Source organism: Globicephala melas, chromosome 15 (genome assembly GCF_963455315.2).
Source record: "Globicephala melas chromosome 15, mGloMel1.2, whole genome shotgun sequence".
Taxonomy (NCBI): domain Eukaryota; kingdom Metazoa; phylum Chordata; class Mammalia; order Artiodactyla; family Delphinidae; genus Globicephala; species Globicephala melas.
Window position 1 is genome coordinate 76391606 of NC_083328.1, and position 24349 is coordinate 76415954.

General features: G+C 50.1%; 1 protein-coding gene across 4 annotated transcripts in view; it reads right to left on the reverse strand.

Annotated features, from left to right (window-relative positions):
* NFATC2 (nuclear factor of activated T cells 2) overlaps positions 1 to 23774 on the reverse strand; it is a 159392-nt gene extending 135618 nt beyond the window's left edge. For 2 of the 4 annotated variants that reach the window (XM_030839100.2, XM_030839101.2), the window contains exon 1: positions 8238 to 8581. In XM_030839100.2, the coding sequence (XP_030694960.1) occupies positions 8238 to 8367 (130 nt within the window). In that variant the 5' untranslated portion in view covers positions 8368 to 8581. Of the gene's footprint in view, positions 1 to 8237; positions 8582 to 23292 lie in introns of those variants that run through there. The other 2 variants (XM_030839102.2, XM_030839105.2) reach the window with 2 other exon arrangements.
* Between the last annotated feature and the right edge of the window lie 575 nt (positions 23775 to 24349).

Genomic DNA, 24349 nt, shown 5'->3' on the forward strand with positions numbered 1-24349 from the left:
TGTGCTTCAGGGAGATCTGTCTCTAAGAAAAGACAGTCTCTCCGCATTTGTCACGCAGTGCTCAACAGAGAGCGACTTCCTCGCCAAAAGGAAAAGGAAAGATCTGGGCAGTAGAATTAGCCAGAAGTAGACCTCAGATAATCCTTCCTCAGAAACAGGGCTTGCGTGGCTACCCCGCCTCTCCGTCAAAGCCCTGCACAAGGCGACATGGGCACGGCCACCTTCCTTGCTTTCCTTCCTCTAACTCGCTCAGCAAAGGCCCCCTCGCCTTTACGCCAGCCCCTCAAAGAGCTGTACCCTTTATGGAGTCCTACAACCCCTGTCACGGCCTGCGAAGCTGATTTCCACCTTTCTTTCAGGCACCTTGAAATCCAAGTGGAAACTTCCACTTGAAGACAGTGGGGCCCCATAACCCTGGGCCAGGGGCAGAGACTTAAAATTAATACCTGATCGACAGATGGGTGTTTTATTTACACTCGTCCCCAGGAGCTTTCACTTTGGTGCCGTGTTCCCCGAGGGCGGGCACACTTCATCCGTGGCCCCTGCCAAGCCCGGTCATTAATGACATTCCTCCTTTCTCCTTGGCAACGGAGGTGATGTCACCTGTTGCGGATTTCAGACCCTCATCCCACCTTCTTAGGATCACACAGGTAAAAAACAGCCCCTTTCTGAAGTCTTTACAATGACTTTCGCAGGCACTGCAGACTTAAAGCGTTCCCCACCTCCTCGTCTAACGGGCACCCTTTTTCAGCACACCCAAGCAGGTTTGTTTTGATAAGGACCTTTATAAACCCTGAGCTTTGCAGGCAACTTTCTTACTTCAGACAGCTCACTCAGGCGTGGCTCAATTAAAATTCACACAGAAGGACTGGCTTTTAGAAATATGTCATATTAACTAAAACAGGTCCAGGTGAGAAAATGCTCTTTCCCAAAACCTCAGACTAGGACGCATGGAGGGTCCCCAAATGCCAACTCGGGAAAAGCAATCTCTCTGCTCTTCCTGTAGCTTCCCGTCTACCTTTGATATATTTCTCTTGCAGAGGAAAAAAAGCACTAAAAGTCCAAGGCATAGGACTTTAGATCTAAATGCCAGTCTGTAGGAGATGCAAGGGACAAAGGAACACGTTAAAAAAACACCACAGGGATGCCACTGGCAAAATCCACCACGTGGAGAACAGCACAGGAAAAACGACCCTGCTTCTTCAACAGATAAACGGCAAGAAAACAGACTGATGGCGATTTTTATAAAATAAAAGAGACATAAATGGCCATGTCAACCAATGACACTGTGAGGATCTTGGTTCAAACAAATGAACCATAAAAAGACCCTTGTGAGACGAGCAGGAAATTTAAACACTGGACGTTTGAAATTAAGTATTATTCCTTTTCAGGTTTGATAATGGTATTTGATTTTTTTTCAAGAGCCCTTACTTTTGAGCTACATACCATTTATTAATAAAATATTATGCCACCTGGAATGTGATTTAAAGTAAGCAGGGGTGGAGATGCGGAGAATACACTGAGGCAGAGATGACACAAGATTGGCCTTATGTTGATAATTGTTGAAGCTGGGCACGTGGGAACATGGGAGTTAACTATACCACTGTCTCTACTTTTCCATATATTTGGAAAAGTTCGTAATAAAAGTTCAGGAAAAAGTCAAAGGCAGTTCCTCTTGCTTTGGGGGAACCTATGTGGGGCTCTGCTCCAGGCAGGAAAGCTCACAGCCCCTGACGCATCCCAGGAAGAGCCTCAGGACCGAGTCTTGCCTTCTTCCCTGAGCTCAGTTTGGGAACAATCGGCAAAAACCGAACCTCGCACTAGCCCAGGGAAGCCGAGTTTGGCTGGAGCTCTGTGGAGCCCTGTGGCTATTTCCTGTGCTGGGCAGAGAGGAAAGAGGAAGTCCCTTCGTGGGGGGAAGCCACAAGGCATCAATCACGCTGCACTTTCCAAGGCTGCCTCTTCCTGGCCCTGGCTCAGGGGGTCCTGGGGGGCCAGGGCAGGACACCTGGGGAGGCCCTGCCTCTCACAGAGGCAGCCACAGGGAACCTTGCAGCCTGCGAGTCAGGTCAACTGAGAAAGCTTTTGCAGCCGGCCAAGCTCTGGGGCTGAGGCAGGGGCCCAATGAGTCAGAACTGATCGTACGTAAGTTAGATAACCTGCTGTGATGCCAACTGAAGCCCAACAGCCAGTGGCTCCTCGCCAAAGAGCATCTTCTCTTAAGACTCGGGATTCATCAAAGGCCAAGGCAAAGACTCTCTCCTCCAAGGAACCAATGCTCTCAAGAAGTCAGGCGAGCCAGAAGACATCTCGAAGCCCACCACCACGGCCACCCGACACTCACACAGCCCCGCTGCCTGCACTTAATCACACCGCCTCGTGGGCACCTGCCATCTCCACCCCCATTTCACAGATGAGAAAACACAAGCGCAGGGGATCAAAATCACCTGCCCTGAGGCATACCGCTAATAAGGAATTATGCAACTTTTCATCCATTTATTGGGCAACGATTTATTGCATGCTTGCTAATGCCAGGTGCTTTTGCTTGGCCAAGGTCACGCAGGTAGGAGACAGCTAAGTCAGAATTTCAAGCCAGGATTCCCAGATTTCAGATCTGGCGCTCTGACTTGCTGAGCCAATGGCCCCTGGAGTTGGGGGGAACATGTACCCCAGGAGGCATGCATGACAATCTACTGGGATGTAGAAAGAAATACAGGAACAGCAGAACTCCCGTTTATATGCTGTCCTTTCCCACTTTCATTTTTGTTGCATGTTTTAGGAGTATAATCCCATTAGGACAGCAGTGAACATACAATTGATAAGTACATAAATATCAAAACATACGAGGTGAATGCACCCCATGCTGGCGTACAGGGGACCCAGGAACGCTGGAGTCAGTGAGATACTGGCTGAGCTGTAGTGCTGAGGGCAGAGACCTGGGATCCTCACTGCCTGGGTTCGAGGCCTGCCCTGCCATGTACCGCTCAACGACTCTCAGCAAAAGTTAAATGACCCCCAAGGAGTCTGACTTCACCGGTCCTGGGTACAGCTGGAACAGTCTAGCGTGTAGCCAGGATTGAGGACCACTGGCCACCAATGCTGCATTTTTCCAATTTATTCAACCCCATCACCGTACAGGACTAAAAAGCCTTGGGAACAAACTCAAATAACACAGCTTTAAGATTCTAAGAACCTCTACTCCAGATCAAAAGCTAAGGCCACCTTAAGAACAGAAGGCCTTTAATTTGGAAGCTGGGATGGCATGTGTGCAATAGCAAAGCGTGATTAAGGCAACTTTCTCCCTAGTCCTTTTGACTCCCTTGACGAGGCCGCGGCTCAGTTCAGCCCTCATTTCACCTTTCCAGCTGCACCTGGAGACACTATTTGTACAAAGCAAGCTTATTAAGGCCTGTCCTTAACTCGACACAGACGGCAACGTCTCTGAATGTCACATGTGTTTAGCGAACTGCTTGCTTAGGGTAGAGCTCTATTTATAGTAAGCACCAAAAAAAAACCCCATGATACTATATCCCAGCACCTCATTTGTCCCAATTTGTTTACCAGGCTGTGGCCCACATTGGCCTGGGGGCCAGGCAAGGGCAGGACCACATCTCATTCGTCTCTGTACCCCTACAGGGCCTGGCACAAAACCAGCATTCAGTGAGCGAGTGCTGAAAGAATGAGGTTTAAATTGTGCCCTGTGAATGGGTTGGGAGCAGGTGGCCCTGAGTCGAAGTGCAGGGGACGTTAGGGCTCCAGCAGGGCCTGTGACTGTACTTGGAAATGGTATAAAAGGTGCGCTGGGGGCAGAGGGGATGCTGGCTGGGGTGGGGATTTGTGGAGGGGGGAGCCGTGCAGGAGGGTGTGCACATCTGCAGTGTGCTCCTACAGCGTATGGGATCTATGGCTTTTATCAGCCTTTCAAAGGGCTGTGACCCGAAAAGTTTAAGGATCACCAGAGTAAACTTTACAAGCAATGACCAGGAGTCCATTTTCCTTTCTGAAAGGTCAAAGTTAATGCCACGTGCATCGGCTTACCAGGAATCGGAGGAGGGACACACCAGACCCACTGAGGTAGACTAGAAGCAAGCGCTCCTGACATGTCAGTCCCAACGCAGCCCGGAGGAGATCTGGCACCTCTGCGAGGTGACCGGGTGTTCCCAGGACCAGCCCGTCTCTCCCAGTGTATTACAGGTTGGGAGAAGTAAGAATGCATTGACTTCACAAGCACACACAAAGAAATTAAACTTCTGATCTGTCTGATCACAGCCAGCACACCTCTCCCCTCCAAGGTGGGCTCAGTAGCACTGGTCAGGACTCCCATAGTCCCGTCCCCATTCTTTCTATCAATATTACTACATACTTAGCTCTCTACCTCAGTAGAAAAAAAATAAGAGTTTACTTTGAATGCCTCTAGGCAAATACATCTGAAAATCCAGAGAGGGGAAATAATTTCTTAGAAAGATAAAGTTTACCAAAATTGACTCCAGTAGAAATAGAAAACGTAAACAGACCAGTTCCCATAGACACAATCAAGAAAGCTATCGCAGAACCAGCCCATAAAAGGCACCAGATCTAGATGGCATCACAGAGGAATTCTATCGCAACTGTAGAAACTGGATAGTCCCAATAATACACATGCCGTTCCTGAACATAGAGAAGGAAAGAAATTTAAACCTAACAGCATACCAGAATGGACATTACAGACAAATATCACTCATACATACCGCTAAAAGAAATCCTGAACAAAATATTATCCAGTAGATGCCGGCCCCATCACCATAAGAAAATAATACACAGTGAGCAAGTGGGGTTGATACCAGGAATATTTCAATATTAGGAAATCTATTAATATAAGTGATCTTAGAAGAATAAAATCATATTTTTCCAGAGATGCTAAAACGTCTACGGCATAACTCAACTCCCATTCTTAATCAAAACTCTCATGAAAATAGAAATGGATGAATACTTCCTTAACCTAATTAAATACATATGTCTCGATTCCAAAGCCAACACTGAAGGTACTCCTGCTGGGGTCAGGAACAAAGCAAAGATGTCTAATTTCCAGTACCAGGTAGATGCTACTGGAGGTACTAGTCAATGCAATTAGACGAGAGAAAACAATTAGAGGCTCTAACTCATTGAGGGCAGGGACTGAGTCTCATTTCCTGTTATATCCCCAGGATCTAACACCATAGGTGCTCAATAGTTAGATGGATGAGTAAATGAATAATGACTCACATTACTGAACACCTCTATTAACAAAATCAAGGCTTTAGTAAAAAGCTAGTAAGAAATCACACTCTGTGTTAACTGATTTAAGTGGGTTAAGCCATTCAAGGCAAACACCACCATGAGGTGAGCACTATCATTTCAGTCACGTGACAGCTGAGCAAACAGAGGTCCAGAGAGGTTAGACGACTTTTCCAAGATCACTCTGTTGGTAAATGTTTTAAATTCCAGTCTTGCATGGTACCAGGCCCCTGACAAACTGCTTTACATGTGTCTCTCATCAAGAGAGGGAACGAGGCACAGAAAACAGGCTCTGGAGCGGGACAGCCAGGTTCGTATTTCAGCTCTGCCGTTTACCAGCCCTGCTTTCTTGGGGAAATTCCTTCACCTGTCTGTGCCTTTGCATCCTCCTCTGTAAAATGAGGGTGACAACAGTGCCTACCTGCTAGGGTCGGAGGGGTGCTACACGAGCTAACAAACACCTGCCACACGTTCAGTCTCCATAAAATGAGCCCCCGACTTGCCCCAAGTTCCCTAAGTGCCGACACCAACTTCTGACAACATCTGGCCCGCGAGCAGTCCCCTTCCCTCTTTGGTTTTTCGCCAAGCCCACGCCCAGAGTTAAGCAGAACACCTCAGGTGCGTCATCAACGTACTGTCACCTGGGACAAAGCCCAGTAGCAAGATAAGGGCTAGTGCTGGCCCTTGGGGAGACCCATCATGTGGAAGAAGAGAGAGGGGACTGCTGTTAACATCTGGGTGAGCCAGACCCACACCTGGTACAGCTCGCTTTAGCCTCTCAAGGCTCCCGACACCCCTTCTCTTCCTGAGCCACGATGTTTCTGTGCTGCCGACTTCCCAGCAAGGGGTCATTATTTTACAGATTTCAGAGCACGATGCCTCACTCCTCAAGTGAGGCTGCACACAGTGACCTCCTTCCAAAGAGCACAGTTCAGAAAGGAGGAACCTTACAGCGGAGGAACCTGCCAAAGGCTACCTCGGCCAGGTGGTCAAGGACATCATCAGTAGTGATAAATCATGTTGACAGTAGGCACCCTCGATATGATGTGATGGAAATGGTCACTTTACTTCTGTGGTCTTCCTCCCCCAAAACCCATAGCCCTGTCTAACCATAAGAAAAACATAAGACCCCATTGAAGGGACATTCTACAATGTACTTTATCAGTACTCCTCAAAACTGTCAAGCTCATGAAAAAAAAATAAAATAAAATAAAAAACGACCGTCTGAATGCGAATAAAGTACGGACTTAGGTCCATACTACTGTATCATAATATTGGCTCATTAATTTATAACAAATGTATCAACTACTGTAAGATGCTCATCATATAGGGGGCTTGGTGCGGTGCTGGGTATATGAGAACTTGCCGTACTATCTTTACAACTTTTCTGTAAATCTAAAACTGGTCCAAAAACTAAAGTTTATTTTTAAGAAATAGATTCTGGGGCCTTCATTGTGGTCATTTAGACACCCATCTGGCAGCCACCAGCACCCCTTGCTAAGAAAAACTATAAAAAGCACCTCCCATCGGATTTGGCTTGGAAACTGTTTCCCCGGAAATCTCCCCCCACTGCAGGAAAAAAAAAAAATCGTTGATTGTGAATCTGGGAGGGGTGTAAGTATTAGTTCCCTGCAAAACAGGAGTTTAATCTCAACAAACAGCAAGACCACTGATGCTAGAGGGATCGTTTGCAGATTCTTAACTGTATCTTTTCAAAGCAAAGGATGGCCTCCGGATTGCAACTCAAGAAGACCGGTCTCTTTGGCTGGATAATTATTTCCACCTCCAGCCAAAATAGAGAATAATTACGAATTACCGTCTTCACTTGGTATCCGAGCGAGGGTGTCTCTGAAATCAAAGCAAGCCCCTCACCTAAGGAGCTTCACCTGAAGACGCTGTGGAAGGAAAGTTCAAACTTCTCTGCCTAACCCAGCATCTCTGGGAAACAGCAAGCCCCGGAGAGTCTGGAAAAGGCCTCCTACATATAGCAGGCAGCACAACCCCTTCCTGCTTTCCCTAATGCAGCCAAGCCCAAGTGCATCTGGAAGTTACCACCAGGCCTGCCCCAGAGGCTTCAATAAGCACTGGCTGGGCTAGGCTGTCAAAATCAGGAAGCCTAGTTGGGTTGTTTTTTTTTTTCCAAGACAACCTGCTAACCAGAAAAATACAGTGAGGTTGGGTGTACCACCTTCTCCTTCTGACCAAGGCTCCTGTTAAACACGTGAAATGACGGGCCAGCCTGGGGAAATCCCCGGTCCCCAGCGCAGAGCGCACTTGAAGGCACAGACCGACAGGTCGCTGAGGCAGGAACAGCCTGCATCTTCCTAAATCCACAACCGCCCACGGCCATGATGACCGCGGGGTGGGGGATCCCTGAATAAAGCTCACACTGAGCCATGGGGGTGATGTGCAAACACAGCGGCAGACCCGAGGGAGGAAATGGGCCGGCCGCCTAAGATTAAGTCAAACCACCCTCCAGCATTAGATACAGACAACCTCTTCCTCAGTGTCAACACAAAGTCCCCAACGACGGGCTCGCACGCGGTGGTGCCCGGAGGTGGGAGGATCCGCTTCACCTGCCCTCTGTTTGCACCAGCCCCTTCCCACGAACTCCATTCTCTGGCTTCCTCATCTCCTCCCTCCAAAGGCAAACCAGTAGCTTCCTTTGCCCTCTGACGACCAGCTGCAGGCAAGAGGCCAGCTGAGACCCCTGCCACCCTTGGCTTTGCTACCAGTGACAATCAGGGAGAAGTAACTGGAAACCAACGCCCTACCCGGCAGAGTGAGCCTAGCGCCCCCTAAAGGCGGCTGCAGTCCCTGAAGCCTCGCGCCCTCCCTCTCAGCCGGGGGGAGAGGCACCCCCGCCCCGCTCCAGGCCCCCCAGTAAGTGTGACACGTGGGGCAAAACGGGGCCCTGTGTCCACTGTCCAGGCCCAAGCCCCAGCCCGGGCTCGGAGGCCAAGCCGGGGCGAGCCTCCACCGACCTTCGATAGGATTCAAATAGTCATAATCGAAGAGGATGGAAAAGTCGAACTCGTCTTGGGGGCTGCCTCCAGGCTCGTGGCCCGGGGCGCCCCCGCCGTCGGGGTCGGGCTGCGGCTCCTGGGCGTCCATGGCGCGCAGAGCGGCGGGAGGGCGGCGGGCCGGGGGCGAGGGCAGGCTCGGCTGTTTCCTGGGCCCTCGTCGGGGGTGGCGAAGGAGGCAGGAAGCGGGGCGGAGAGGCGGGTGGAGCGGCGGGGTCACTGCCCTCGTGGGAACGCACGCCGGGTCCAGGGACGGCGCGCCTGGCGCAGCGGGTCCTGGACGCTCCTGCGGGAGCTTAGCGGCGGCGGCGGCGGCGCGGGCTTCCTGCTCCGGGAGGCACCTGTTGCAGCCCGGGGAGGGGAGAGGGGAGGCGGGGACAGCGCGGCCGGGTCGGCGGGGGCGGGGCCGCCACCCAGGGACCCGGGGAGGGAGGGGGGAAGGGAGGGGAGGAGTGGCGGGCGGGCCCAGGAGGAAAGAGGCCGCCCCCTGGCCCTGGCCGCACTGCCCCGGCCGCACTACCCGGGCACCGCGCGTAACAACGCGCCGGGGCCACCGCCAGGCGCTCTGGTGCGGCCGCTGCTCCTACCCTCCCCGCGGTGAGCTCTGCGCCCCTGCCGGATCCTCCAGATGAGAAAGCCTCTTGTCGTTTGCCCTCTATGACCGGCTGATCCCAAACTTTTTCCTCTTTTCTAATCTAAGGGGGCGGGGGGAGGGAGTGCACCCACGCCCTTCTCTTGCAGACTCGTGTCTCCAGGTGCCTCTCTGCCCACAGCTGTGGCATGATTTTCATATACATCAGTCACCTGAGTGCCCCTGAACTCAATTCCCAGGACCTGGGAAAGAATCAGAGATACTCTCAGAGCGCAAGTCCCACCTTTACATCTATACCTCTTGGCCAGGTGCCGGGGACCCAGCATGAACCAGACACTGCTGGGGCTCAGTTTCTGGTGGGGGAAGAGTCATGCAGGAGATAAACAGGGGAGCAAAGATCATCCCCCTAGGGTGTCAGAAGAGAACTCACCAGAGATATAGGGTAAAGGCTGGGGGTTCACGAGGCTTTGGTCACTTCGGTGGTCAGGTAGGGCCTCTCTGGGAAGGTAGCATTTGGTTGAACCAGACTGATGGGAGGATCTGGGGGAAGAGTGTTCCGGCGGTGGGAACCAAAAGAAAGTAAGAGCCAGAAGGTGTTCTTGTGTGGGAGACCAGGAAGGAGGGCAGTGCAGGTGGAGAGGTTGGCAAGTGACAAGTACGCCTGGACGCTTGTTAAAAACACAGATTCCCAGGCCCCTCACTGGAGCCTCTGAAACCCTAAGTCTGGAGTAAAGGCTCAGGGTTGTGTATTTTTAAGCAGGCACCCAAGGTGAATGTTATGAACAGGTACATTTGGGGAACAGTACATAAGAACCTACTACCACCCCCCATGAAACACTTCCAGGGGTCTCGGACCAAGTTAGCTAAAGTCAGAAAACAGACTTACAGGTAAAAACGGTGAGATGAGAGCAGTGGCCTCAACCCTTACGGCACGTTAGCATCACCTGAGACACTTTAAAAAAAAAAAAGCCTGTTTCCACGTTTCAATCCAAACTCACTGAACTGGAACACCCAAAGCTGTTTTCTGGGTTTTTTTTTAATGACCTCAGATGAATCTAAAGGGCAGCCAGTGTTGAGAATCGCTGGATCAGAAAAGTAGGTGGGAGAGGTTCAAGGAGTCCCTGAGAACCACAGCTTGATCTCAGCTGGGGACTGACTCGAACCCTTCCCCACGTGCCAGAAGTATAGAGAAGATGCGCTCTTCAGGGGGAGCCATCTCTGCTCCGTTAAGGGGTTTGTGTGAAGCTATCAATCATCATTCATTCCACAGATCTTTGCTGGACACCTGCTTGGTACCTGGCACTGCTACAGATCTTGGGGATGCAGCCATCAGCAGGACATGGTCTCTACCCTCATCATGTTTCTATCCTGTTAGCAAAGAGACACAGCAATGAATAGGGCTTTCCAAATTGCACTCAGACCAGTGGCTCTTAACCCAAGCTACATATTAGACTCACCTGGAGAGCTGTTCCAAAACTTCAAACGGCTGGGCCCCAGGAGGGGCCAGTTATAATCAGAATGTCTGAGGCCCAGGCATCAGTACTGCGTAAAAGCCCCCCAGATGCTTCCAATGTGTGGCCCGAGGTGAGAATCACTAATAGAGACACAAACCCCATTCCAGGGTCCTGGGCCTGGCTCAAGATTTGCGAACTTTCAGAGTCTTGGGAAGCACTTTCTGGTTGTCAGAGCATAAACAAATCCTCTTCTTTGTTTCCTAAGCATAAGCATACGTATATTGGGTGTATCCAACAAGCATCTTAGGGGTGGCTGATAAATTCAGGTCAGGAGAGGAGGTGACCCAGGCTGCGACGCTTATAGCCAAGTATCTAGAAGGAGATGGATGCTCTTGGGCCCCTACGACAGGACTTAAAATCCAAACCCTGAAACTTGGTCAGGGATAAACAAAGGAACCAACCAGTCCTTGTGATATAGAAAAGGAGAAAGGCTGGTGTCATCCTCAAGCGTCCCTTTTCATCCCTCCATCCATGATGATTAAATGCCTCTAATCTAGTGGACATCTATTGATTTTGCCTCCCTGGCATCATTCCCCACTTCTTCTGATAACAACACCCCAGTGTGTTCCTTTGGGAAACTACTCTTGATACAATCTTGGTAAAATTATCAACCCAGCTGTCCCATACTCCCCTGGCAAAGAAGTGAAGAAATGATCCAGGCTTGGCCAATTGGAGAATTTTATCTCCACTAGCCTTATGAGACCCATTAGGGCAGGGGTCATGAGTGCCTCATTCACAGCGTTATGTACAATGGATGTGTGGATATGCAGATGGATAAATGAATGGACAGATGAGTGGATGGATGGATGATGGATGGATGGATGGACAAATGGGTGAATGGATGAATAGATGGATGGATGGATAAATGGATGGATGGATAAGTGGATGGATGGATGGAGGGAGAGTAGATGGATGGATGGATGGGTAAAAGAGTTTGTCCTCGTGCATATAAGATCCTTATATTTCTCTTTAAGGGCCCTCCTCCCTAAGGCTTCCTCTGGCCACCCAACCGTTTGGGCAAGAATCTAAATTCTTACCCCCAACTGATATCCTCTTGAGATACCCAATAATAGGATGAGATAATAAAGGTAAAAATCACTTTACAACTGATAAACTGCTACAAAGTCTTCAGTCTTATGAGAATGGTTCAGGACATTCTAAATAATACTCTAATTGTCTAAGTTGTTCCTCTGAACAGTGGATATATTTTTAAAGTTTCTAGGATCTGCACCAAATCATAGTTCTTTAAGGGAAGGGGTTCAAATTAGGCCCTGACCCATAACAAAGTTTCTGCTAGAGCAGTGGGAAGTAAGAGGGTTTTCTTCTCTAAAGGCCACTTTGAAGGGTGCGGCTTGGGTGTGGGGGAAGGCATATTTTCATTTCCAAAATAAATAATTTGTGTCGTTCAAAGCAAGGGCTGGGGGCAGAATACATGACCTTTATGCATTCAGAGGCCACAGCAGGAAGCTGGGGGGTGGGATAGAGGTCTTGACAGTGCAGCTCCGTCAACCTTCCCTCTGCCCTGCCACTGGCCTCATCGCGGAGGCCCTAGCCTTTTAGTTTTTCTCCGGGTTCCCCAATAAAAGTGCAATGGGAAGCTCGTGAGGCCACTGAGAGTTTGAAACTCCTAGCACACGTCTGACCCTGGCCCAGGAATTCAGCTCCATTCAAGAGCATTTACTCTAGTGTACAATTACAAACTGAGGTAAGCGCCATGGAAGGAAAGAAGATGCCACAGAGCTTAGATCAAGGAAAGCTGATGTTGACGGGGAATTCAGGGAAGGCTTCCCTGGGGAGGTGATATTGAAGCTGAGAACAGAAGGTTGAGTAGAAGTTAGCCAGAGAATAGTGAGCGGAAGAACTAACAGCCAGATGGGAAAGTATGTGCAAAGGCCCTGAGGCAGGAGGAAGTAGGGCGTATTGGAAGAACTGAAAAAAGACTGGAGTGGCAGGTGCTCAGGAACGGACAAGAAGATGGTGTGAGGTAAGGCTCGGGGGTGAGTGGGGCCTGAGGGCCCGTGTGGAGAATTTTGGACCTCAGACCAATGAGGAATGACTCAAGTGTATTAGGCACATACATGACAAGATCATATCTGGGGTTTTAAGCGGTTGCTCTGGGTTCTGCATGGAGAAGAAACTGCAGGGGGCGAGTATTGAAGCAGGAAGACCAATTAAGAGGTTCATACAGTCATCCAGGCAAGAGAAAATGGGGCGTGAACTATGGTGAGGGCAGCTGAGATAGAAAACAGTGGAAGCACATGAGATGCATACTCTCATCCTTGAGTTATCTCTTTTTCTCTTCCAGGTTACCTCTTAGAAGGCAGCATTGCACGTGAATACAAATACCTGAGGTGAACCACCCTCTGGGGACCTCCCACCCCACTCCAGGTGGCTCTGAGTCCTGAGGCCCCTTCAAGTTGGCCCTGGAAGGACCCCCGCCAACGCAGAGCTCTGCCCTCCTTTCCCCCTTCTGGTACAAAGCTCATTTTTAGCCTCAGCCTGGACCCCTCCCCTGAAATCTGGGCTCACATATCCCACTGTCCACCCAGCATCTCCACGTGGGCATCCAACAGGCCCCTCAAAATACACGTGTCCAAACCAACCCTGCTATCCTCTGAAACCGCTCCTCTCCCACTGTTCCCAGCTCAAATATCACCCTCCCATTCATCCCATTCCCCCACCGAAAACCAAGGAGTAAGTCCTTTATTCCTCGCGTCTGCTCACACCCACGTGCAAACTCTCAGCAAATCAAAAACCCTCAAAACGTAACCCAAATCCCACCGTTTTTCACCAACTTCACTGTTCTTCCTCCCACCCCAGCAATCCTAGCCCCCCACCATCTCTCACCCGGACGAGTATGATAGCCTCCTCCCTGGTCTCCCTCCTCCCTCCTCCCTTCCACTTTGGCCCTTACATGGAGCAGAGAAAGGGATCCTTTCAAAATATACATCCGATAAACCTCCCACGGCTTCCCATTAAGTTGAAAATTAAACACAAGCACCTTGACCTACAAGGTCCTAGATAAACCACCCCTGCCCCAGCTCCCTTTAGGTATTATCTCCTGCCATTTTCCGTTTTCTGACTCCCTTCTGCCACCCCGATCGTCCTTGAAAATGCCAAGCACGACCCCACCCCAGGGCCTTTGCACCTACTATTCCCACTGATATTTGTCACTTCCTTGCTTTGTTCGTTCCTCAGCTCAATGTCAGCTTCCATGACCATCCCCATAAAAACAGCATCCCCTGGCCTCCTCTGTCCCGTGACCCTGCTTTACGTTCCTCATAGCCCTTATCTCTGCAGCATGTTTTATTCATACGTTCATCTTTTACTCATTCCGAACCCCACATCCTGACAACCCCCATCGCAATAAAAGCCTGACTATAAGTAGGCACTGAAACGTGTTTAATCCGAAAAGTAGGAATTTTCTTTACCAGATTCCAAAACGCGATCTCCCCTCAATTTAAGCACATCCTGGGATTACCACCCTAGTTGCTAATATTTTAATTTATAGATGGATGCATTTGACTCCACCAGGGCTGGAACCAGAGTGAGGCGAGTGAGGCAAAATTTAAGAGGGCACCAAACACCTCAATAATTGAATATATTACGTTTTCATGAAATGTTTTTTAAAAATCAAAATTAAAGCAAAAAAAACCCATGGTGAGCAAAATCGTTACATTTCGAATAAAGACAGAATCAGTAATAGTGCTGTGCAGAGTTGTACTGGACCCTGAAGCAAAGGGAAGATGAGTAATACTGATCCCGTCTTTATTTAATATTTCTATTTTTGGTTCATCTTGGATTTTTTGCATCAATTTTGATTTCTAAAATATTCCATGAAAATATTATTCATTTTGATCCCTTGAGTTTTTCAGCGCCCCCTTCCACGTTGCCTCCGCACAAAGCCATCTTCCAGGAATGAGCTCCTTATGAATTGGGGCAACAACAAGAGAGTTTCAAACTTGACTTTCACTCCAATCTATGATGGACATCATCTTTTGAAACCTGAACAGGACTTCTCTGCTGTGAGGTAACTAATTTCCAGGAGGCAATTTTAGCTGAAGGCGGTTTGTTAAAATTGGCGGCCCCCCGGGACAGGCACTGAGGGTAAAACTCTAGGAAAGCAGGGATCTACTAAAAGCCAGAACCCAAACCAAGGTGTGGACTGTAAGAAGATGCCACCTCAGACAGCAGGGGTGCTCACAGGTCTGCAGTAGCTCAGCCAAACCCATCCTGCAGGCATGGTATGTTTGGCCTTGCCCGTAATTTTTTTTTTTTTTTTAAATCTGAACTAACAGTTTTTTAATTGAGAGGTTTCATTTAAAAATCCAAGTGTCCGATGTCTCCCCCAAAATGGGAAGATCAGGCCACAATACGCAGGGTCTGTATTCCCAGGTGGATCCGTCATCTGGGGCTGAGTAGATGCTGCCTCCTTCAGACAATCCTATTGCTCTGGGGTCACCACTGCCCCACGCAGCTGCCCCTGTCCGTCCCCGTGAGCACGTGAGCTCCAGACCTTGGTCTCCAGGCTCTTAACTCCTTCTCCCTAGGCCCTGCTCACCTACTTTGTCCTGGCTTTGTTTGTCCTCCTCATTCCTTGCTTCATAGCGCGTTCCCCTCTGCCTTATGGAACAGATATTTACAGGAGAGCACGAAGAGCACACTCACCTAGCCCTTAAACTACCGTCCTTGCCTTTTATTAAACAGGAGGTACCACCATCCCTCTGCCAGGGGAGCTTCATCTTCTACTGCATCAGAGCCTTAATGGCAGGCAGCAGAGGGTGGATTAGTTAGGGAATGGAGCATTGGTTAGTCTTTGCCCAGCCCCACAACTATTTCTCAACCATCTGCCTTTTCCCTCTCTCCGCCATCACCCTTCTGTCAGCCAGGCTGTCTTCCTAGATGACCGCACCCCCAGTATCGTGATGCTCATCTCCAGCCTCTCTCCTGCCCTGGTCTTGCAGACTCGAACATCTGTGTCGATTTCATAATCTTTGAAGTCAGGGAGTGACGCACACAAGCAAGCTAACTTCAGGGATCTCTAGGCCACCCTCCACCAGCCTCCCTCCAGCACAATCACACCCCAGAGCATCTCCCACCCTCCCACGCCCCCCCCCAGAAAGCACATGGCATCGGCTCTTGCCCTCTCTCTCTTAAACTCCTCTATCAGCACAGTCATTAGACTTCATGGAAACTTTTAGTTCCTTTGCATGTAAATGGCTTCACACACAATTGTCTCTTTATCTGACTTTGGAAAAAAAAAATCTTTATCTAACTTTCAAATGCAAATGAGAGCTTCTTATATATCTTGGATATTCTCCACACCACCTAGCCAGTGTCTTGCAATAGCAGGTCCTCCACAAACCCTTCTGAACTCATTGGTTGAGTGATTGAACTAGGTCATCCAGAAAAGACCCCAAAGATTTGGTAGAAAATGGATTTATCCCAATCAGGAAGGACACTTGAAGGTTAGTAGGCTGAAGGAAAGTAACAACTTGAATTTAAAACAATAAAATAATAGTGTAAATGGCAGCTAACAGGAACTGACCGCTTTATACACACTGAGAGCATCACAGCCGTGATCTTCAAACCTCAAAGCACCCGCCATGTGTAAAGATTACTATCACCCCCGCTGTTCAGTTAAAGAAACTAAGGCACGGAGTAGGTTGTGATGTTACTTTTGAAGACACACATGCCACCACGGAAGTGGTTTTGTCCCACACCAGTCTGATACCCATTACTGAGTCACACTGTTCCTGGGTTATTAGCTAAGTGTGGATGCACTAAGGGACATTTTTGGACCAAGATGAAACGCTGCGAAAAGTCTTACAACTCCCAGTGATAGCAGAGAGGGAAAGGAGAGCTGGCGTGGGGAATCCAGGCTGGGCCAAGAGGAAGACCCATTGGAAGCAGTTCATATCATTCACAAAATTAATAGCATCTACCCTCAGGTGCCAAAGACAGGGACCATCCCTGCAGAACCCCGGGGCTCAAGGGAACACAGTCTGAGAACCGAAAAGGAGAACGCTCTACAGACAGTTGGTACAGAAGTACCAACTCCTCCCCACTTCCTCCTCCCCACACTGGTCCCAGCTCCTGTCATCTCCTGCCCAGGCCACCACCTGTGGCCGTCATAGCCTCGCACCTGTATCCTAAGCATCCACTCTTACCTGGCTAAAGGACATTTTCCACTTAAAGGTCAGTTGGATCCTACGAAAAGGCTAATGAGCTCACACCCTCTGCTGCTTCAAATTTCCCCAATGCCTCCCCATTACCATGAGAATGAACTTCACACTGCTCACAAGATCCTGCTGGGTCCTGCTCTGCCTTGCTTCCTCAATCTGTCTCCTATCACACTTCCCCTCTTCCCCTTTCTGTTCCTGCCACACTGGTCTGGCTGTTCATTGACTACCCCAAGCACATGTCTCTCCTCAAGGCCTCCGGACTCTCTGTTCCTTCTGCCTGGGATGCTTGTCCCCCAGATCCTGTACAGGCAGATGCCTCACCACTCAGAGGTCAATGAATAAGACGTCTCTTTAGAGAGGAGGGGGCCATGCAGTGTGAACTAGCAATCCCTACTCTTGTGTGTTGAACGATTTCCCTCTCCCAAAATATGTTCAAGCCGTAACCTCAGGTACTTGTGACTGTGATCTTATTTGGCAAGAGGGTCTTTGCAGACATGATCAAGTTCAGATGAAGTCCTTAGGGCTAACGGCTCTAATCCAATGACTGGTGTCCTTACAAGAAGAGGACGGAACACACGTACACACAGGAAGAAGGCGGAGAGCAGAGGGATGCAGCAAAAGCCAAGGAACGCCGAGGACCACCAAGGGCCACGAGGAGCTAAAAGAGATACAGAAGGATCCTGCCCTAGAGCCTTCAGAGAGAACACGGCCCGCTGACACCTTGATTTCACACGTTTTGTCTCTGAAACTATGAGAGAGTAGATCTCTGTTGTTTTAAGCCACCCAGTTTGTGGTAATTTGTGATGGCAGCCACAGGAAACTCATACACCCACGCACTACACACCCGTAGATACTGAGTCATTCGCAGCCCTGTCCCCCTATTTTGGTCTCCAGCACTTAACACCACTCCACACTATAGTGGATATTCCTGGTTTGCTCCCTTGATGTTTGCCTGGTGAGGGCAGACACCAGCAGTCTTGTTCACTTTATCCCCAGCATCTTGGTGGGTTACTGGCACAGAGTAGATGCTCAAAACGATGAAGATGAATTCAATGGTCAAGGGGGCTTCTAAGAGGAGATGGGAATGAGGTGGGCCTTGAAGAAAGATGTGAGAAAATGGAGCGGGGACCCCAGGTGGAAAGACCGGCACGGCCGAGGCAGAGGGAAGAAGCGGACCGTGCCAGGGAGTAAGCAGACTGGCGCGGACTGGCTCTGACAGCACGGGCCGCACCGGAAATGGGAGCGCTGGAGCCAAAGAAGCACCCGGCGGGGCTTTGGCCACTGAAAGAGGCTCTGCGGAAATGAGTCTCTGTTGGCAGTTTCCAACCGGAAAGGGAAGGGATGGGGGCCGCCAGGAGCTCCTGAGCGGCCCAGAAAGGCAAGGTGGAAGGCAGGAGGAACTCCCACTGCAAACTGTGGAGGGCGGGCTCCTGGAGGGGCTGCAGCCCCTCTCTCCAGCTCACCGTCTGGCCGGGTGATCCTGCTGCAGGAAGCAGGAGAGATAGGCCCGTGCGGCCCTTAAATGCTGAGCTGTGGGCATCAGCTCTGTCCTCTAAATGCCTTGCTCGCGCCCTGTCTTGGTCTCCTGCTCCTGAAATGGGAGGATCGTATTCCGTACCAGCCTCTCAGGTTGTTTTGTGAGAATCCACTGAGAGAATATCTGTAAAGTGCCTGGCCCTACAGTACGTGTCTGGTAGGGAGAACAGATCCCCTTCCGCTATGATTATTCAGCCTAACAGGGATCAACATGGTGGAGTGCGATTGGTTCCATGCTTTGCAATTAGCGATGTGACCCTGGGGCGGTGGCTACCCCTCCCTGTGCAAGATGGGGTCATAACTGGTTGAGGACCAATGAGGCGGCCCGTGGGAAGCTCTGGGGATGGGGCCTGGCACATGCGTGGCACACAGTAAGTGCGGGCTGCAGTTTTTGTTGTTTGGGGCTGACTCATTCCAGAGAACAACACGAGGGCGTGTGCCTGGTAGGTGACCCAGCACGAAGGCCGCCTAGGTCACCAGCCCTTGGTGGGAAAACATGGAAGTCAAAACCTCTGTCACTGTCAAAAGGAGGCAGAAGCGAGTGAGCCAGAAAGATGGCACCGTGCTTCAGAGTTTGTCTTTTTTATATAATTTTTTTTGATGTGGACCATTTTTAAAGTCTTTTTTGAATTTGTTACAATATTGCTTCTGTTTTATGTTTTTTGGCACGTGGGATCTTAACTCCCCGACCAGGGATCGAACCCACAACCCCTGTGTTGGATGGCAAAGCCTTAACCACTGGACCACCAGGGAAGCCCCCAGAGTTTAAGTCTTAATTCTGTGGCCTTAACAGGTCATATCACCCCTACTGTGCCTCATTCATTCATTCATTCATTCCTCCATCCATTGAACAAAGAAAGTACTGAGCACCTACTAAGTAGCAGGCACTGTTCCAGGCACTGGGGCCACAAGGGTGAATAAGACAGTTGTGGTTTCTGGTTCCCGGAGTTCAAGTCTGGAGGAAGACAGAGACGGGGCACGGACAACGACCACCAGTGTGATGAGTACAGGGTGGGGCAGCGCCAGGGTGGAGGCCCGGGGAGCCCAGAGGAGGCCTCCTCTCTAGTCTGGGCAGTCGGAGTCTCAAATTCCTGTTCTAGCAAAGGAACAAAACTAGGAACCTGCCTGGCTTCTTCCAGGTTGAGAAGTGAAATAATCACTCGTGTGTGTAGTAAGAGAGAGCCAGCCAATGAGAATATGTGTGGGGAGGCACTTGGTAACTGGTTTTTTAGGTTGGATTTTTGGGTGTGTGTGTGTGGGGATAAATATTGAATTAACGAACTGTACACTAATAATAACAGCACTTAGTAATTAAGTGGGTACTTTGAGGTTCATATTGTTTACTAAAAGATTGAAACTCTCCATAGATTGGTAAATGATGGCTGTCCTCCCCCCTTCAAGGGCCTCTGCTGCCTTGAGACCCTCTCTACAATTCAGCAAATAAAGGGTTAAAGCCTTGCCCAGCAGGGGAGTCTCTTGGGACCCCGCTCCTGCTGTGCTGATTGGTTGATACTTCAGTTGTTCAATATATTAACCAATATTACTATCACTTTTTTATATGTGGGGAAACTGAGGCACAGGAGAGTGAAGTTACTTGCACGAGGTCATGCAGCCAGCAAGTGGCAGAGTCAAGATTTGAACCCCTCACTCAGATCTCAAGCTGTTGACGTCTTGGGTGTAGAAACATTACCTGGGATCTACCGGAGATTCACAGAAACAGGAGACCTGGCCCTGTCCTCAGGAAGCTTACAACCCAGCTGAGGAAAGTCTTAATAAAGGCAGTCGGAGGAGCATCTGGGAAAGTAAGTGATTCTCCCTGAAGTTCTGGGAAGAGAAGGAGAGACCCGGAAGGCCTTGCTGGAGGAGGGGCCATCTGGGTAGCCAGGGAGGGGCTCAGCCAGGAGGAGGGGCCCTTGGACGGGGTCTCAGTTCTGTGTGGACAGAAAGTAGAGCTGGCTTTACAGCCTCCTGGCCACGTGGGGACTTTTCTTCCGCTAGTGGAAATGGAAACACTGTGCTTTCACTTCCCTGAGGTGAGGCAAGGAGCTCTCCCTGACTCACCCTCCGCTTGGGACAAATCAGTGGCTGCCTCAGTTTCCCCGTCTCTAAATGATGGTCATACGCTCCACATCCTCCCACACTTCCTTCTCTTCCAGGATATGTCAAGGAACAACACGGTGTTGGCAAAAAAGCCCAGCACAAGGCTCTGGTCTGCCTCAGTTTCCTCATCTGTCAAATGATGTGATTAAAAATTATGATAACATTAGTAAGTTCCAGAGACAGCAGAGCATGTGGCCAAGGGCCTGGGTTCGAATTACAGTCTCCACCAGTTCCCTGCTAGGTAGCACTCAGCCAGTTACTGCCCCTCTCTGTGCCTCTCTCCATTCCTCTGCGAAGGAGACACTGATCACAGCACTTGTGGTGTACAGTGGCCCTGACAATTAAAAGGCTTGATACTTGCAAAATACTTCGCCCTGCTGCTTCCAGTCCATACTCATAATGTGGCTGCTCTTACCCCTGCGGAAGGCAACAGAGCCCTTACCGTGCGCCAGGCGTTGTGCTACGAACTTACTGTGTGACCACGGGCGACGCTGGCTCTCATCCTCAACTGTCAGAAAATAATAACATCCAGCGTGTACTAACTGCACGTTAAGCCCAGAGGTAAGTGTTTTATATGCATGATTTCATACGATGCTCATGACACCCCTGTGAGGTCATCACTATTCCCTTTTGCAGGTAAGGAAATGGAGGCTTCACAAGCCATAATCTTAGCCCCATCTGTGTCACCGTGAAGCTCCAATAAGTTATAAAGTCCCTTGATGAAAGGTTTAAAGTACTGCATCTCTTCAAAGAATTTTTGCCATGAAATCCAGTTTCTCTATCAATACAAGTTATTGTTTTGCATTTTCAATAGGAATTGCAGCTAACGTTTATCCAGCGTTGACTATAAGCACGGCAGCATTTTAGATGCTTTACGTGTGCTACCTCACTGACTCTCACAATCTCTGTTAAGGGAGACATTATTATTGGCTCCATTTTACAGATGTGGAAACAGAGGCCCAGAGAGGTTAAGTCACTCGCCTAAGATCACACAGCTGCAATGTAGCTAAGCAGAAATCCTAACCCAGGCAGAAGGCAGGGAGTTCGGGTCTGGGAGTGAGCAGAGCTCATCCTGGGTTTGTTTATTCCTGAAATACTTTCCATCATCCCACTTCAGATAAAACTGAACACACCTCTTTCAGATCTTCAGTTTTTCCCAGGCCCTTGACCCAAAACTGCACAGCAAGGTCAGTATTTTCTTGCCATGCAAATATTTCTATTTGCTATTTAATGACCCCACCCATCTGCAGGCACCCTCAGACCTGCCCCTACACTCGTGGTGGTGTTTGAGTTTGAAGGGCCATTTGGGTTTCCCTCAGGAGGCCCCAGTGCAGGGCACGGTTGAAGTGCCTCTCACTCCAGCTACCTTTGATGCCTGGAGTTGCATTCTGTGTGCCCAGTTGCTCTGGCATGCCAAGCGTCGTTTGCCGGGAACAATGCGGTGCCCTGTCTCCCACATGTGGACACACAAACTGGCACACACGTTCTCACAGTCCCTGCACACATGAGCGTGGGCTGGGGAGGCTAGGCGATGCACATGCACACACAGAATACACACACTTCACTTCAAAACATTGAGAGAGGACCAAGTTCACAAACCTGGAGCAGAGGTGTAGCAGCGTCAACAAAATGTGAAGCTTGTGTGAGATCACACAGTAAAACAGACGTCCAATTTCTCTTCCCAGCTCTCGCTCTCTCTCTCCAAATTGACCTAAATTTGGCGTTAGTCTGTCCTCCCACCATCGTAACATCAAATACTGTGTTTCAGTGTATACGGCAATAAACACCAATTCGCGTCCTTAATATATCTGTCGCCTGTCTCAGAGCATCCCTTTTACAGGTGATGCAATATTAGTAACATTTTTTGGCCATTATGTCATAAGCTTAACCACTAGCAGAGAACAGGATAAACTGGTACCAGTTAAAACATTCAAGGCGCTGGCAGGATCTTGCTTTCAAAAGCGCAACTCAACTAAAAATATATGTCACTGAGGTCCACTGTGGCAAAGCGCACCATCTACCTAACCTCAGGCATTTGGTCCCATTCCGGTTTTCAAAAAAAAGCCCCTTAGGTTTATTTACTGAAATTGTCATTTCTCCCCCCTCACCAGAACTTTAATCAGCCACGCAGAGCACAAAACCTACATTCAACTCTGATTTTATGACACGAAGCTAACTCCTCCTACGCATATTTATTTCATTTAACTCTTGCAGCCCTGCCCTCCAGGCAGTGCCCCCCACTATTTGCAGGGCTGGCCTCTGAAAAACACATCACATCGCCTGGTTTCCATTTTTAAAGTCAGATTCATTAGTGTCCAGCCTAAACCCTCCACAATCCCGGCCAGATGGGATATCTTCATATCATATTTGTATACGTTAAGCCCCTCCCGTAATACCCAAGTAGTATGATTCCAGGACAAACTCCAGGAGCACGGAAAAAGAGACAGAAACACGGAATATAGAGTGTAATCGGATCGCAAAACAAACTGATGGTACATTGCACTTTAAAGGGGGAGCTGGAGGACTGTACCCATGACACACATCAAAAAACGGGAAAGAAAATTGTTTAAATGTCCCAGAGCATCTGCTGCTCTGTTAAAAAGCAAAGTCTTCATTACTAGATTTACTAAATAGTAAAATGCCAAGCCTGTTCTCCTAAAAAAAAAAAAAGCTAAATAATGATGATGATAAAATGATGATGATAATAATAACACAGCTGAATGGCATCCGCTGTCAAAAGCCCAGCGCGGAAATAGTTAAGCAGCCCGCGGTTAGTAGCGAGAATCCCTCCCGGTGTCCCATGGAGGGGACAATCTTTTTGACAGACTGGCCTGGGGAATCCCGCCTTGGGACACTTCGCTGCCCCCGCGGGAAGTGGTCTGAAGTCGGCTCCCCAGTCTCCCTCCTTGGCCAGGGAGAGGGCGCCTCTCCTCCCGGCCACGCTACCTGTGCGCCCTGGGAAACCGGAGTCCCCGGGCCTCCCCGCGACCTCAGCCAGGAGCTGAAAGCGCTGCCCGGGAAGAGAGCAGAAGGGAAAGGGCTAAGAAGTGGGAGGAGGAAGCGTCTGGAATAGAGGGGGAGTCAGTTACCTTGGTCCACAGACCCCATGATGAGGAGGGGATGGCAGTGCCCCAGTCTGAACGCAGCCTCTCTCTGCATCTGGAGGGGATGGGGTTTCGGCGCGCGGGGTGAGAGGGGTCTGTTTGGGTAGACCAGGAGCCAAGGGGGCGCCGTCCTCTCTAAAGCATGCTCGCGGGGCTGCCCTGGCCGAGGAGCCTGCGAGCGGCCCGGGAGCTGCGCGCCTCCCGCCTCCAGGCTCCCGGCTCCCGGCGCGGCGGAGTCGGCGCGGCTCGGCGCTCCGGCTTACTCGAGAGGGAACGCGACTTCCTTCCCCGCGCTCCGTGTTTATAGGCTTTCAATGCAGTAAAATAACGGGATTCCCTCACTGTTTCCTCCTGTTTATCCAGCGCCATGGAAACCACTGGATCCCGTCCATCTCCAAAACTAAGGGCTTTCCTGCAAACTTCACACTCAGGAATCCATGACGTCGCCTCCTCCGCGGCCAGCCAGCTCCGTGGCTCCCTCGGCCGCCAGCACAAGTCCCTGATTGTTCGGGAGAAAAGTCAGGGAGAGGGAGCGATGCGGGCGACGGCGAGGAGAAGGGGGTGGGGGCGTGGGAGTGTCCAAGTCGGCCTTGCAGGAGCTCCAGGAGGCTGTTTGCAAGGATTGCTCCAGCCGCCGCCTCCCTAGCACGCTGCCGCTTCGCATAAATCATGCCCAAGACTCCCAACCCCCCCGCCCCCCCCCCCGTTTTCCAAGCGGGCATCTCTCCGAGAAAGCCGCCCAGGGCTCAAATCAACACCCCAGGTGGTCGAGACCCCCGGACACTGGCCCAGGGGCCCTTCCCAGTCCCTCGGGGCCTCCGGCTGCCCAGATTTTTTGTGCTCGGGGCTGACGGGGAGGAGGAGGGAGGGGGGAGAAGGCGGGGGGAGGGGGAGGAGGGAAAAGAAATAAATAACGGTGCCTTATGTCAACTCTCCAAGATTTTTTTTCAAAGAGGTCTATTTTTAGATTCATTTAGAAAACCCAAGGTTTGCAGTGATGCTCAGAGGCTCCAGCAATAATGAAATGGCCACAGAGACGCGG